We start from the raw sequence: 17,400 nt of genomic DNA on the forward strand, positions 1-17,400 counted from the left end.
AGAGGAAGAGGAGGCAGATTCAAAAGAATCTCAGGAAGAATAGGAATATGTTGAAGAGGGTGATGATTCTGATGATGAGGACCACAATTCTGATGCAAATGAAAGTAATGATGATGGTGATTCTGATTCTTATTGATGTCCTGATTGTCTTCTCTCTTCTTTTGAAATAACTTTAATACGTCATTGCACCATCTTGGTTTGGGCTTTAGACAATTGGACAATTTTTATTTAGTTATATGGTTTGTAATTTTTTTGCCTTTTTGCTTTTTGGACTATTTCGTTGTGTGGTTTACTGGTTTTTGTATAGTTTTGGAAGTCAATTTGTTGATGACTTTGAGAGTTTGAGACTTGGATGTTATTATAGTTTATTTTATGGATATGGAATATGGAGAATATGAGAGTTGGAGACTTTACAATAACCTATTAGACTTTCAAATGTTTTGTATGTTTCAAAATTTTGAATAAGTTTATTCTCAACCAATTACCTGAGAGGCTGAGACATGTCATATGGATATTTTAAAAATGTATGTTGCGAACTTGCGATATTTTCAATTCCAAATGGAATAAATTACAAATTTGACACAAATATATGCAAATATGTGCATTTGGATAGCAAATATATAAAAAAAAAACTAAGAATTTGCACCACAGGGCGCCCGAAGTTCTAGGCGTCCGCCTAGGTGCTGGGTGCCAGGCAGGCCGCCTAGCGTTTTTTGAAATCTTTGGCACTTTCAACTCATCCTCCAAATTTTAAGTCCTTTGGACACCCCATTTTCAAAGTTACAAATATAAAGAAGGGGACAGAAACCCCTAAGTCTATAAATACCACGTGCCTTGGTCAATTAAAGAGGTTGATTGGAAAGACTTGATACTCTTAACATACACTTGATTTCTATCCTTAGGTGTAGAATTTCTGAACAAAGGGATGAAATGTTGTGATCAAGTAGAAGAACCAGCAAAATTGAAAGCCACGGTGCTTCAAATGTTCACGCAATTGAAGATTGTACATGTTAACCCTCCAAAATTACAACCACAACTAGAGATTGATAAAGAGAAGCACACTCCCCTTGTAATCCTAGACATCGAAATCATAATGTCGCCACGATATTTTGTAATTTTTTTTCTCCATTTCCTTTTAAGTTGGAGTGTCAATCGGAGGGGTCTTCCTCCTCAAAGAATGTCATTGCTAATGAAAAAAAAAATCTAGAATGGTCCCCAAACCCATATTTAATCTCATATTTGATCTTAAGTTTCAGTTGAGTTGTGCATCGTTTGGTTTAAATCATTTTTTGCAGTAGCAAAAAATTATACTGAAGAACTGCACTCCGTGGTTTCAATCATTGTTTGGAGTATCAAATAATCATATCCAAAAACTGCACGATCCAACCAAAATAGAGCTCTAATCTGTGTTTATGACCAATTAATTGAATGGCGAATGAGTGCAGTTTTGCCACTGCAACCTCGTCGAGCTTATTGTATTTTGCCTGTTTATTTTCCTGATGTGGAATTCATTGATCCAGTACTAAATAAGCACGGGCAGTTGGAAACCAAATTCACAGTGGCACTGGTACAACCACCGGTCTGTCAGTAGCACCTTTATGGAACGATGCATGGGGTGCCACTAACAACGGAAGAGCCCATGCTTACTTGGTTGATGACATCATCTCCATGAAAAGATAAATATAAAACATAACGTACATGAACTTTAGAAAAAAAAAAATATCTTTTTGGTGGGCACATGGATTTCTCTCACCATTCCATTTTCAACAAATAACCCCCACACAAAGGGTCCCGCAAGACCACTATACAAGATAGCATTAGTCGAGAGAAAACAATTTGCTTATTTACATGCAAGTCAATATAATATAAATAGACAATATTTCACATTTCTGTATGTACAGCAAACCCAGTACCATCTGCTTCGCAATCAATACCCTCTTCCACATGAATGACATGAATGTGATCCCACATGAATGTGATCACCATCTTCATCGTCATATTAATGCTCTCCTGCAAAAATAACAAAAAAATAGAAAAAGAATGCACATGAGTAGTACATGCAGCTTCACCAGCTCTCCACAGTTGCTCTCTTTATTTAATTTTTCTTTTTCTTTTTCCTTTTTTTTTTTTTTCATTCCATTTGTTTTGGGGTGACCTGTGGACATGAGAATACATACCTGAACAAAAGGGATCTGCTTAGCAAAATATGGATTATATATGGGAGTGTATGGCAAATAAGCAGGCCAATGATACAGCTATCACGGCCATGACAGCAGGCATCAGCAGGGGCAGAAATGTCCTGCTGCCAATTTCCCCAGAGAGAGAGATGATGATGGTGACGGTTGGAGTGCAGTTGGATTGGGGGAGGGATGTAGAGGATAAAAAATGGCAGAAACTCTCAAACTGTTAATGAGTTTTCAGGCAATTAATGGAAAATCTTCAATATTTTCCTTTTACTTTCTAATGTGGTGATGTTTTTGACGTATATGAATCAAAACAGAAGTAGAGGACGGACCCTTTTAACTAGATATATATATATATATATATATATATAAAACCAATAGAATTGAGAAATTGTGTGCATATCTCCTTAAACACGAAAAGAAAAGATTGCGAATACCTAAAAACTCGAACTAATCTTCACCACCCTCAAGATGGGTCTCCATCATTGGGCTCCCTCCAGTATTTACAAAAAAGCCCTCAGTTGATTCTGTAGATAAGCGACCACCACCACCAAAACAATCAAGAGAGCCACAGCTGCTTCTCCTCGGAAGTTTCCCATCTTCAAAAGCTTCCCACTTTTGCAGTGGTGATCTATTGCAAAGGCCATCCACCAAAACAGGTGAAGACCTACATTTAAATTTGATGATAATACGAGAGTTATGCAATTTGAAGACCTACATATATATACAAGGTTCCAAACTCTAAAATAATAAACTAGCTATCAGAAGATGGACTGCACAATGCTTCTTCAACTTAAAAATTAGATGAACAATGATTTATAAAATATTCACTATAGATTAAATATTAAAATTCTTTTTTACAACAAATGATTATATTATTGTTTAATTTTGATTTAATCACAGTCAACTAAAAAAGTCAAGAAAGCGAGCTCCACATAAGTATAATTATAAATGTATATAAGTGTCCAAAATTTGTTGAGTACAATCACAAAATGGTCTATAATGTGAGCATCCTAACATAACTATGTATCATCATCATCATCATCATCATAACCATTTCCCAATTAATTAGGGTTAGCTACATGAATCCTGGTTCATCATTCTTCTCTATTAAAAGTCATACCCTTAGTGAAGTCATAAGTCCCCATATCTTTTCATATTATTTCAACCACATCCTTTTGGGCCTACCCTTTGCCCTTTTGAGTCCTTCTACTTGAACTAACTCGCACTTCCTACTAGTTATTGTACTTGGTCGATGTCACACATGACCAGCCCACCTAAGCCTACCCTCTCTCATCTTATCACCTATTGGTGCCACACTTAAATTCTACCAAATAGATTCATTTCGAATTCTATCCCTTCTTGTCATGCCACTCATGCATCTCAATATTCTCATCTCCACTACATTCATTCTATGAGTATACTGTTTTTTGTCCGTCCAGCATTCAGCCCCATGGAACAAAGTTGGTGTCACAGCTGTCCTATAGAACTTGCTCTTCAACTTCATTGGTATGCGACAATCACATAAAATTCTAGTTGTACAGGCCAAGCCAGCTCTAATTCTGTGTGCGACATCTTCCTCCAATCTCTCTATTTTCCTGAGATATCGAAAGCGCTGTCTTTTTTTTACTTATTGCTCATCAATCTGAACTGCTTCCTTGTCTCTACACCTATTATTACGAAACTTGCATTCCATGTACTCTGTCTTAGTCTGGCTAATTTTAAAACCTTTGGATTCTAGAGCATCCCTCCAAAGTTCTAACTTTATGTTGAGGTTGTTTCAGGACTCATCGATCAAAACTATGTCATCTGACAACGTAATCTTTTATTTATACATATATATATATATATATATATATATATATATATATATATATATATATGGAAAAAACACTACACAACACCTATAGGCGAAAATAAATAGTGATTTTTGCCTATGCTCATCACCGTTCAAAGTTCATCGCACGGTCACAGTTGTCCAATAGTATTTCAATTTTCATATTTTTTCTACAAATCGAAATGATCAGAAATTTGGAACGTATTCATCAAAAATAAGAGAATCTAATAAAAATATAAAAATAATAATTTGCAAAATATAAATTGACCAAAATACCCCTGAAAATTTACGGGGGTATTTTTGTCAATTTATATTTTGCGAAATATTTTTTTCCTATTTTTATTAGGTGTGCCTCACTAAGATATACACGCGCTCCAAATTTCATATAATTTCGACTTATAGAAACAAAATGAAAATTGAAACACTACTGGACAAATCGTGACCGTACGATGAACTTTAGAGGTGATGAGCATGGGCAAAATCACTGTTCATTTGCGCCTAGAGGCGTTGAGAAGACTTTTGTTATATATATATATGGAAAAAACTGGGGTTAGCCCACTAACTCATGTGAACATGAGCCCAACGGCCCAGATTGAATCTTAGTTGATTTGACGATCACAGATGTCCGGTAGTGTTTGAATTTTATTTTATTTTTCTACAAATCCAAATCACTTGAAATTTTAGGGGTGTGTTCATCAAAAATAGGTGAATCTTCAAAAAATATCAAAAAAATATTTTACATGAAATAAATTGACCAAAATACCCCCAAAAAGTTTCAGATGTATTCTGGTCATTTTGCTTTTAGCAGATATTTTTTTTATATTTTTATTAGATGCACTTTGATAAAAAGAACATGCACCTAAAATTTCAAGTGATTTGAAAATGTAGAAAAATAAATAAAATTCAAACACTACCAAACATCTGTGATCGTCAGATCGGCCTAGATTCAATCTGGGTTGTTGCGCTCATATGTTCATATGAGCTAGTTGGGCTAGCCCCAGCTTTTTCCTATATCATATGAGCTAGAGGGCTAACCCCAACTTTTTCCTATATATATATATATATATTTAGGAAGATACTATTGTTAGCCCAAAGGCTAACAGGAAGATATGAGCCCAACAGCCCAGATTGAATCTGAGCCAATCTGACTATCACGACCTCATTTCGTGTTTGAATTTTAATATTTTTTCTAAAAATCCAAATCACTTGAAATTTTAAGCATGTGTTCTTCTCATCAAGCCGCTCCTAATAAAAATATTTAAAAAATAATCCGTAAAGCAAATTGACCAAAATACCCCTGAAACTTTACGGGGGTATTTTGGTTATTTTATTTCATATAAAGTATTTTTTATATATTTTTCGAAAATTCACCTATTTTTTATGAACACACGCCTAAAATTTCAAGTGATTTGGATTTGTAGAAAAAAATTAAAGTTCAAACACTATCGAGCATCCGTGATCGTCAGATCAGCTCAAATTCAATCTGGACCGTTGGGCTCGTATCTTTCTGTTAGCCCTTGGGCTAACAAGAAGATTTTCCATATATATATATATATATATATATATATATATATATATGGATTTTGTTAGGTTATAGCACTTGGTGGTGTATACCCTTGAAGTCCTCAACATTTTTGGACAATTAGATACCCTTGAATTGTAATGTGATATTTTTCAAGTAGGGGCATTTTTTATCATTTAGAAGGGTAGAATTGACATTTATATAAAAAAATAGTGGCATTCTATTAGTAGTTAAAAAAATAGTGGCATTCTATTATGAAGATACTATTGTTAGCCCAGAGGCTAACAGGAAGATATGAGCCCAACCGCCTAGATTGAATCTGAGCCAATCTGACTGTCACGACCTCATTTCGTGTTTGAATTTTAATACTTTTTCTAAAAATCCAAATCACTTGAAATTTTAAGCATGTGTTCTTCTTATCAAGCCGCACCTAATAAAAATATTTAAAAAATAATCCGTAAAAGCAAATTGACCAAAATACCCCTGAAACTTTACGGGGGTATTTTGGTTATTTTATTTCATATAAAGTATTTTTTACATATTTTTCGAAAATTCACCTATTTTTTATGAACACACGCCTAAAATTTCAAGTGATTTGGATTTGTAGAAAAAAATTAAAGTTCAAACACTATCGAGCATCCGTGATCGTCAGATCAGCCCAAATTCAATCTGGACCGTTGGGCTCGTATCTTTCTGTTAGCCCTTGGGCTAACAAGAAGATTTTCCATATATATATATATATATATATATGGATTTTGTTAGGTTATAGCACTTAGTGGTGTATACCCTTGAAATCCTCAACATTTTTGGACAATTAGATACCCTTGAATTGTAATGTGATATTTTTCAAGTAAGGGCATTTTTGGTCATTTAGAAGGGTAGAATTGACATTTATATAAAAAAATAGTGGCATTCTATTAGTAGTTAAAAACAATTAAGGCATCTTGAGGGTAATATCACACACCATAGTAGTGATGTCATTATCCACGATTGTTAATAAATGCTTTTGTTTCTATTAGAAATTCTACTTTACTCTTGACTAATTACTTCAAATACCCCTAGACAAAAAGTTATTACACTATAGGGTAACGGTATCTAAGTATCCAAAAATGTTGAGGACTTTACGGGTATACACCACCAAGTGGCGTAGCCTCACAAAATCTTATATATATATATATATATATTTGGACACATATATATCTTTGTTTTGAACATGGAGCATTTTTTTAGTAAGGGTATTTTTAGTCATTAAGAGGGGTGTGACGTCATCTACATGGGGTGTGACGTCACCCACATGGAGCATTAAATGCAACTAGTGTGTAACATGTGGGTGATGTCACACCTTAAGTGGGTGACGTCACACCCTTCTAATGACCAAAAATACCCTTACTAAAAAAATGCTCCATCTACAAAACAATGATATAGAAGTGTCAAAATTTGTTGAGTACAATGATAAATTACTCCATAATATGAGCACCCTAACATAACTCATATATATATATATATAGGGATTGTCTACAAAGAGACCATTTACCTTTTGTACAAGAAGGTCACAAATATTCTTATCTCTTAGATTTCAAAATGGGTGGTTGTAAGAGTGCCATTGATTAGACACAACGTTCCAAAAAACAATTTTCAGATTTCGTGACTCACCCCAAGCCATCCAATTTGACATCTAATGAGTGGGAATAGTTGTGACCTCCTTGTACAAAAGGTAAATAGTCTATTTGTAGATAATCCCATATATATATATATATATATATATATATATATATATAGAGAGAGAGACACACACACGCATTCTAAGAAACACTTCCCTCCTCTATAACCAATCGTAAGCGGTAAATGGAAGAACTACAGAGCCATCATTTAGAACTATGCATGTGCAAATGATAGTGTGTGCAAATCCATGTTGAAATTACGAAAAGAACACACAATATCAAGGTGTAAAGTGAGTCTTTGATTGTGATTCTCCGCATAGAGTTTAAAACATGACACGGCAAGAAAATAAGATCATATGCATGAGTCTAGGGTTCAGCAATGTTGACACTGCAAAACTAGAAATGCACCAAAATGCATGCAACATACTAATTTTAATGGATAGCACAAACAAAATATTGAATGTAGGCAAAGAGACTTGAACGGACTCCATAAACATTACTGCATCTTCTAAAAGGAATCTTTTGTCAAAATATGAAATTACTAAAATTATTTTCCATGCATCTTGTACCCATTATCTAGCACTCATGACAAATAGGTTACTAATACCTCTCACTTTTAGTTCCACATCGGGGATTTTCAAGAGTTATGTGGGGAGGGTGGGCTATAAAAAAGCCATATGGGAACAAGACATTAGGGTGAGTACTTCACGTGAAGGTGGAAAGTGACCCACAGAGGTAGGCCATTACACGAGCAGGGTGGTCACTCTTCTTATAAAAAAAAATCAACTAGAAATTTAAAAAACAAAAAATAAAAAAGTAACAGAATAGGGAACTGGGCAGTTCGGTTGGGCTCACATGCCTGGTTCCCTAACAGAACTGGCTGGTTCGGTTCCTAATATATGTAGGGAACTGGTCCTTTGAGAACTGATACGGATCAGGTGATTCCAAATCCGTATCAGCATTTTTTTTAAATACTGGTTGTAAACATTCTAGTGAAATAATGCAAACAGCTGAAAACAAAGAAAAAATTGAGTCACTAACAAGCCACATGAGGAAGTTAACCTACCAAACGAAAAGATGTACCCAAGAGTTCTCATTATTGGAAGAATTGCAATCGCGCACTAATCAAATAGCCAAAAAGCATCATATCATGGGATGGGAACACCAATCAAATAGCCAAAAAAGTATCACATCATGAGAACGAAAACGTAAGGTGTTCGTCAGTAGAGGTGATTATCCAAAGTACCAAGAGGATATCCTGCAGAACTTGGAATTTAACACACCTGAATCCTGAGAACTTGGAATTCGGCAGACTGTCAATCACTGGTACCAAATCCTTAGACCTTGCTTCAATAGTGCGAGTTGGAACCCTTTCAATTTCAATTTCCTCATACAAGTCATTTAAGTTTTCCATTCTCACATTGTCCATCAGAAACACTTGGAAGTACATCTGGCAGATAGTTTAAAAACAAAAATCACTAAAATAGAAACCTACAACACCACTAAGAAACCCAAACATCTCTAGAAGCAATCTCCATCCCAATGAGCAAGGAGGCAGAATGGTACCTCAGGTCTGACCCATATAGGTGTTTGTGCATGATGCATTTGCAGTTCAGCATTAGAGATATACAAGTGGTGCTTCTCCTCAGATGTAAGCCTCTCTCTCTTGGGCATACCACTATTAGTAGGGTAGACAGTTGCACTATTTTTGTACCCCTTAGGTAGAAGTTTATAGCTGTCTCCAGATTCGCCGTAAATGTCAACATTTTCTTCCTCTGCTGCTCTGTTTTGCCTGTGAGAAACATTCCATTTCCAAAGAGTCTCAATGACCAACCTCATATCTTGATCTTGACCTGATTCATAGATATTGCCAGGACCCGAAGCATCAGATACGGTCTTTAACCTCTCTTCTCCAGGTGTTAGGCGTAATCCATATTCAATGACAAACCCACATGGAGAAAAGACTAATAAGTGGTGTTTTATTCTCGAATCCAAATATGACCCACTATTACAGTCGTGAAAGGAAGAAGCAATAGCACCAGAAAGGGCATTATTCACCCTTCCAGTGGCAGCAGCAGCAGCCCCATTCACAGTAGCCCTCCATCCATTATTCCCATTCCTTATTCGGCTCACTGCCGACAAAGTGATTGGAGAACCAGGCACAAAATGATTATGCTTTGAAGAACATGAGGTAGGTGGCCATCGAACCCCAGGCCTGGTAAATGAAAACATTCCATCATGACCACTGTTGACCATAGTAGCCTCATTTGACTGTGGACCCATGTTTCCACCAAAAGGAGAAATTGCAAAGAGATGGCTCGTTCCCTTGGAAGAACTGATCATAATCCACCGACTGTCATCGCTAAAACTGATGTCCTGGATAACCTGTTAAGTGTTAAAACTCAATATTAAACCACCAATACAGTGAAAAAAAAATATAGATACTCAAAACTTTGTAACAATAAGACACCACCATATTGCTAGAAATAGGATACACAATTGGTTCATATACCGCATTTGTAAACCCACGTTGGAGCCTATAAAGATGAGTATATGATGGGAACAAGTCAAAGACAGGGGAATCTCCAAGGGGAGGTGGCATGATTCGAAAAATGTTAATGTTGTGTCCTTGAACTGAAGCTGTAACCAGTAACGTCCCGCTTGGATCAAAGCATAACGCTGAAATAGGATTCTTGTGGGCCCTAAATTGTGTAACTACAGACTTAGAAATGATATCTCTGATGATGACCTGTAAGGAATAAGAAAAAGGCCAACCAATTTATTTGAGAACAGATGCAATATTGAAGGGGTAACCACAAGATTTAAAATTTTCATAGAAGGGCAACATAACCAGAATGAAAGAAAACTTCCAAGTGAAAAGTGTAGAAGGTAACAGCACTGAAAAGTAATATATAGCTAATACAATTTATGTATCTCAATAGAAAAAAGACAACCATAAACAAAACCCAGGAACTTGCCCTACTTAAAATAAATAAAGCATGGTGCTTACCATTCCAACATGTTCAGCTTCAATTGCATGTCCAACGATACCATTTGATCTGCAGTTAGAGTTCACTACTCTATAAGAATTACTACAGTCAGGAAGAAGATCAGAGCAATACTTGGACAGCTTCTTATAACCCATATCACCAAGCGTAACCATACCAACAGCAATTTGCTTGCTTGATTCCTTTGCGTAGCGTACAACCAAGCTCCCATTTGGAGCAGCCGATGGATTTGGAGCAGGAGCAACACGCCCTGTATTCGAATTTACAATAACAGGACTTCCACTATAAGCCAGCCACCTAGTACCCACTGCAAGGGGACCATAACCCATTCCCAAGCCTCCAGGGCCATGGCACCCAGATGTTATAGGGTTGCTGACCACAATATATACACTCTCAATGGTTGCAGCATCAAAACAATGAACCTACAATGACAACCCATTTTGTCAACTGGATTACCTGATTTTTAGCAGAGAACTTCACTTTGCGAAAAAATTGAAGTTACTGACCTGAGCTGTTTGAGCAATAGCCACAATGCGGGGACTGCATCGAACCGAGTAAACAGCTGACCTGAACTTCAAAGCATGTACATAAGAATGAGACTTCACAGAATAAAACTGCAGCACTGTAGGTCCAATGTTGTTCCCATTTCCAAGCTCAGGGTAGCCACTGGCACTCCCATCGCATGCAGACCCAAACCCAGCTTGAATATTATTACTTGCATCCCCGACAACAACCAGCAAGGGTCGAACATCAGCAAATTTATCTTCTGATTTTATAGAAGCGAGCGGCTTCTGAAGCATTTGAAGAAATGCAACAGGACCATCTTGTTTTGATACTAATTCCCGCACATCATTGGATTCCTCAACATCCCAGACCTGAAAACCAGTTCTATATCCCAACAAAAGGACCCTACGGGTATAACCACTCTCGCATTCCAACTTGTCAAACCCTGCCCATCGCACCTGTCATAAATATAGCAAACGCTATTTAAGTACAAACTGATGAAATATGGCCATAGAAATCAGACGATTTGACTTTTTTCTCTCTCTTTTCTTTTGGTTAAGTCAATATCACTAATGTACCTTCCATATTTAGCTTTTTACCTATAGGTCATTCTTGTCTTGCTTCAATTATAACACAAGATGTCATCCTATATTTCCAACTTGGATGATGACAGTATTAAGAACTACAACAGCTTCTCAAGCACCCAAGCTCTCTCTCCCATCCTTAACTGCTTCCAGAGCACACCTTAACCCTTTCCCAGCATAAAGAAAAGAACAAGATATCCAAGAGAAAGAATAAGCAATGAGATGAAATGTTGTCTTTGCCATAATTGGCACACCCTGCCATCTCCACAAACCCTAGCTTAAACATTTTATCTTAAGTCAGAAATATATACATATGTTTCATAGGGCTATGGCGTATTTAAAACAATTCCCCCCCCCCCCCCCCCCCCCCCCCCTCTAATATTGCACAAAACCACCATATCAAAATTATAAAGTTTATTTGCACTCAATACCCTCCACGACGTATTGCAGGGTTTAGAAGTTCAATTCAGAAAGGTTTTTTCTTCCCTGGAGATTCTTTTCTATCCAACAAATCATTCAATTTGGCTAGTTATGAATTGTTTCTTCTATACCCCAGAGAAATCTATTCAAAGAAGGACTGTCCTAGAATTTCATATTTAATCCAAAATTATTGCTTCTTCAAAGTTCAAACCAAATACCTCTTCTATTTGCCTAGAATCACAACTTCAAGTAATCAAAAGCCACAACAGATTTTTAGCATGGTTGGAATACCTTTGGAAGGATATGATCAAACATGTCACCTTGTGCAGATAGAGAATTGAGGCTGCTACATCCGCTTCACATACTCAGGATGCAAGTAATATCTTTCTTTATATTGCCATATCCCAAGCTCTTGGATCAGTGATTCTGCGGATGTCAAACCAAATGACTGGGACATCGGGTAACATCACATTATGAAACAAATTTAGTTTAGAATAGGCCCCAGTGAATTGTTTCTAAACCCCAGCAAAATCTATTCAGAGAGGAACTGTTCTAGAATTTCATACTTAATCAAATATTACTACTTCTTCAACCAAATACCAGTCCTATTTGCCTAGAATCGCAACTCAAGTAATCGTAAGCCATGATAGATTTTACATTGTTCAAATATCTTTGGAACGTTGTAATATTCCACCTGATATGATTGAACATGTCAGCCAGTGCAGATACAAAATTGAGGCCACTGCCCCCACTCCACACACTCAGGATGCAATTGACATCTTTCTAATGCAATATCCCAAGCTCTCGCATCAGTGATCCTGGGGAGATCAAACCAATGGACTTGGACATCAGGTAACATCACATCTCTGAAACAAATGCTGGTTAGAGAATGGGCTGAAGGTCATCAGACCACATTGACAAGGCACTGAGGTAATGCACCTAAATCTGAACCAGTTTCTGGTAGGAAAGATATCGAAATATCCATTTAATGCATGGCTCATTGAGCCAAGTAATAAGATCCGTGAATATAGACCAACTCCCAAAGACTCTACATGTTATGAGTTATCTATCTAATTTATCTCTTCTAGTAGTTTGAGAAAAATCTCAGGACTGATTCATTACATTCTATCCATCACAATTAATAAGGTATCTTATTTATCTCTTCTAGTATTTTGGCTAGGGTTATTTTGGGCTTTGTACCCAACTTAATGAAATAAATAGAGGTGAATGGAGGGTCCTAGGCCATTCATTTGACTTTATTTTCAAGGGGGGGAAAAAAAGAGTGAAAACTCCAGGCTTTTGAACCCTAGCTTGGGTGTAAGGAAGAAACAATAGGGCTTTTCTTAATTATTGCTTGTGTTGGGCCTAAATTCGTGCTTTTACCATCGTCATCACTCACTGCTCATTACCATTGGCTGCTTGCTGGCTCATTATCACTCACTACTCGATGATGCTCTGGCTTTCACAAATTCCCCACATCAATATTTGACATTTCCGATGTGCATATCAGATACATGTGTTGGATCCATTCTTCTTCCGGCACATACAAATAGCACGTCCACCCTGTCTCGGATGTTTGGACACATAAAACAATAAGAAAAGTCAAGAACCAATGTACTACTGGTTTAGCTACCGTTTCGAACAATTAATCTATGCCAACAAGAGGAACCTCAAGCTCTAAATAACACCCACAATGCCTGTAAGTAGCCAGATTAGAACATGTAGTCTTTTGGATAGCTTTTCCGGACATGGTTAGGCCTTGTTGAAAACCAATTTCAATCTAATTTAAACTTTGAACAAGTATGTGGCATATTTTCCAAAAGACAAGGACAAAATAAATATAGCAAGTGCCTCAAAGTTCCTCAACAAATTATGTGATTCCATAAAGCTGGTTGAATCAATACCCATCTTTCCATTCATATAGATCGCATTTTTCCTTTTGTACTTATCCTTAAAATGTGTACGAATTTAGTACACAGGATAACCTAAAAGGTTTTCCTAAGAGTACAAATACTATGTCAAGAACCATGATCATGGGCTTTTGATTGAAACTAGAGCTCCATTTAGTTTGTGTTCACTTTTCCATGAGAAGCAAGCTCCAAGAGATTGGAACCATAAGTTCAAGTCTTCATGACATTTCAAAGAACAGATATGATAAGCACATATGAACATAGAGTTCTACCATCCTAGCAAATCCATCATTTTTATTGACATTTTTATGATAGTGACACAATTTTATAGGAAGTTAAAATAACATAAGAAAATGTATCAATGTGCATCCGCCAATAAGGCTCAAGCATTGCAGGTTAAGTTACTGCACCAAATTTAGTGACAAACGCATCATACCAAATGTACTACGAAAAGTGCTAGGGAAAACTAATCAAAAAGAGCCAATTCTCAGATGCTCACAAAAACAATACAGACTGAGAGCAGTTGAGCTCACTTCTTTCTCACAAACATGGATCAAAATACAGACCAAGCACGGTCATGAAACAACTCCTATAACACACATTTTGGTAAGAACAAGAAACTTCCAGCGTGAATAAGCTTCACCACTATAAGAAAATTATTCCCAAAAGTAAAAGCAAGACAAAAAGAACATCTAGAGGCCTGACTATTACCCCAATGCACAATTCCAGTTTCAGAAAAGAAAACCAATAAAAAAAAAGTCATAAAAAAAAAAAAAAAAAAAAAAAAAAATAGGGTAGAAATCGAAATGTACATTATTTGAACAAATGGATTAGCCACACAAAACCCCCATTTACCTAGCAGAAAAAATACATACATTTTTTGACAATCCCAAGTCCCCTTTGGTCACCATTCAACAACTCCAATCGGCTAAAAAAATAAAGAACTATGGTTTAAATCAAATGGCACAAACACAAACTGATTAACATTGCACGACTAAAACACCCAGCCAAAAAGCACCGCTTTTGAAGCATTCAGGCTTCCGAGGGATGATTAAACAAACAATAGCAAAATAGAATCCAAGAAGGAAAGTACAAACTTCTCGCTTTTAGGAGATTCCAATTAAGTGAGAACCAGACAATTGTACGTTTCCCATTTCAGCCACAACTCAGGGCACAGTTCAAAGAAATTTTTTCAAAGCTGAACTTACTCGATTCCGACCACTGTCCTCCTCTCTATCAGAAATCGAATTCGCCACTGAAGCCCCAGCCAAGCGCACAGTAGAAGCAACACTCGATGCACCAGATGAAACTATTCTCAGGTAGGTGGAAATTGCCCTAAAAGAAGTTGGAAAAAAACCATTACTTCTCCCTTGAGCCTTGTTCTCATCGTTCCTCATCCCCCCCCCTCAGAAAACCCTGATTCCCAAATCATATACTCTCAGTCTGCTTCTTTATAGACACTGGAACAGCCTTATTTTGTCATGACAATCCCCCATTTATACCAAAAAGTGTAGAAGTAACAAATTATTGTTTCCAAAAATATACATAATATTTACAGAGAAATCAAAAAGCCTCCAAAAGAGACGAATGATCGCCTCGTGTGTGAAGAAAAGAACCCAACAAAAAAATTTTCGAATTAAATTAGAAAGCTATACAGAATAACAGCCTATTTACCAAAATGAAAGCTTATAAAGAGGGTCAAATCACAACGATGTACAGTTGGTTTCAAAGATCAATCAAATTTTGAAAGGATCTCAATCAAACGGAGACAAAAGAAACCCCAAAAATCACATTTTTTTAAAAAAAAGTACTGATTTTCTCCTTTGCTTTGGAGGGTGCATCAGCGATGAAAAAAACAGATGATCCTTATATAAAGTCAGATGATAATAGGACCGTTAGCTAATATCTAGCAACAAACAAAGCTGTTCAAATTCAAAATCAAGTAGAGACAGAAACCCTAGATAACGCGATAAAATATGCGAGTCTCTATGATCTTTTTACCAAATAAAATTGAGAGGGAGAGAGAGTTTTAGAAGAAAAAATGGAAGAGGGAACGTTCATAATTGGGGTGGGTGCCGCTCGATTTGCTGAGGATGAGGGACTTTGTTTTAGGGAAACGGACAAAGAATAAGTACTAAAATTTTAATTCGGACTTTTTTGTATTTTAAACCGCTTTAAAGTCTCTCTCCTTCTTGACGTCAACAACCTTCACGGGCGGTAGAAACGGGAAGAAGCTGAAAATGATAGAAAAATAAAATGAAATAAAAAAAAAAGCAAACTTAAACTTTGATAAATGTGCACTTCAAAAACTCATCGGAGGAGATTCTTTTGATGTTAGAAAATTTGGAATGAAATCAAATAAAATCTGAGTCCTAAAACCATTCATCATGCGAACATGTCCATTTTCAAGCTTTTGAGGTGTTTTTATATCTACTTGATTTAAACTGCTTTCGGAGTTTAAAATCTTTTAATTAAATATAAAAATATATTCAAGACCATCATAAAAATTGGACACCAAAATTATTATAAAATTTAACGATACACCTTGTTTAAGGTTGCAAGATTCAACTTGCAACCTTATACAAACCGCACCCAAAACTTCTAGTTGTTATTCTACTCCTTTGGGAGTATATTGTCTATTTACTTCTTTGGATAAATCCACCCCACCTAAAATTAATTTTAGGATCTCAAATTTTGGGGCTATAACCTCTTCAACACATAGATTAACCTCAATTAAACAATTACTAATTTCACCATCTAAGCACCTGAAAAAATAATGCCTCACGATTGAATAGAAATCGTGTAATTTTTAGAGGGTTAGATCCAATCGTTAGAAAACTCAAATTTTGAATTTATTTTTTGAAAAAACAATGAATTTCTCAAAAAATGAGATACCATAACAAAACAAAAAACAAGTAAAAACAAAGTGCAATCAAGATGACAAAAAGAATGAAAACACACGCCAACTTGCATGTGCACACAGATGTAGGAACAACGCATTTTCTCTTGTAATTTTTTAGTGATTATTGGCATCTCTTTAGCTGCGAAATGAAATTTCAAATCATTTATTATCTCTCTGGTTTATGCAAATGCACATGTGCATGTTATGGGTAGAAAAGGTTTTATCAAGATAAAACTTAGTGAGAGAGAAAGAGAGATTATTTTACTTGCCATTATTTTCTTTCCAAAAATGAGAGATTATCTAGTACTACAATTTTTCACAACTATCCTTCCTAGGATTAATATCCTTGAAAATCTAAGCATTGGTGTTCGACTACTCGGTCCGAGTTCCGAGTAGAGCTCAGCAGGGTGACGAGCCCGAGTTTCCCTGAGTTAGATGTCTCATTTGGAGATATTAACAAATAAATCGAAAAGAACATAGAAAATCCGAGAAAGTATGGAATTTATTTATGATATATTTTTTTATGTTCTCTATCATTTTGACAAAAATTGAAAAATGATTTAGCCATGAATTTTTATTTTCCTTTCTTTTTGTATTATTTCTAAAATACCCCTATACAAAAATTAATTTTTCAAACTCCATTTTTTACTAATTTTTTAAATTCATGTAGATTTGTGTTTTGTTTAATTTTACGGTAAATATTTTTTTTTCATTTTTTTAAAAAAATTTTTTACTGCCGCAGTGCTCGGCCTTTGGCCGAATAATCTGCCCTAGCCGTGGTTTCGAATGGTGCTATGCATATATTGAGGCATGATCTTGTATAAAAGATGACTTAACACGTTGAGATTTAGTAGTTTGATTTCTACATG

The 17,400-nt window shown here is 36.0% G+C and overlaps 1 protein-coding gene across 6 annotated transcripts; it reads right to left on the bottom strand.

Moving 5' to 3' along the window:
- Positions 1 to 1,724: 1,724 nt before the first annotated feature.
- LOC18427886 (autophagy-related protein 18f) lies at positions 1,725 to 15,530 on the bottom strand. Of its 6 annotated transcripts, none has more exons than XR_016050492.1 (9): positions 14,838 to 15,530; positions 10,718 to 11,173; positions 10,214 to 10,633; positions 9,716 to 9,952; positions 8,770 to 9,588; positions 8,487 to 8,653; positions 8,270 to 8,324; positions 2,621 to 2,850; positions 1,725 to 2,010 (listed from the first exon to the last, which is right to left on the bottom strand). XR_016050492.1 is itself a non-coding variant. In XM_088859930.1 (9 exons), the coding sequence occupies exons 2-8, from the start codon at positions 12,032 to 12,034 to the stop codon at positions 2,634 to 2,636; spliced, it is 2,340 nt and encodes a 779-aa protein (XP_088716056.1). In that variant the 5' UTR covers positions 12,035 to 12,145; positions 14,838 to 14,964; the 3' UTR covers positions 1,725 to 2,010; positions 2,621 to 2,633. The 6 variants fall into 6 exon arrangements, 5 of the variants coding, with proteins under 5 accessions (XP_088716056.1, XP_088716055.1, XP_088716058.1 ...); XM_088859930.1 differs by lacking the exon at positions 8,270 to 8,324 and adding an exon at positions 12,011 to 12,145 and having other exon boundaries at positions 14,838 to 14,964; XM_088859929.1 differs by lacking the exon at positions 8,270 to 8,324.
- Positions 15,531 to 17,400: the final 1,870 nt, after the last annotated feature.

The sequence above is a fragment of the Amborella trichopoda genome, chromosome 2 (assembly GCF_054954075.1).
Source record: "Amborella trichopoda isolate Santa Cruz 75 chromosome 2, AtrichopodaSantaCruz75HAP2 v2.0, whole genome shotgun sequence".
Lineage (NCBI taxonomy): Eukaryota > Viridiplantae > Streptophyta > Magnoliopsida > Amborellales > Amborellaceae > Amborella > Amborella trichopoda.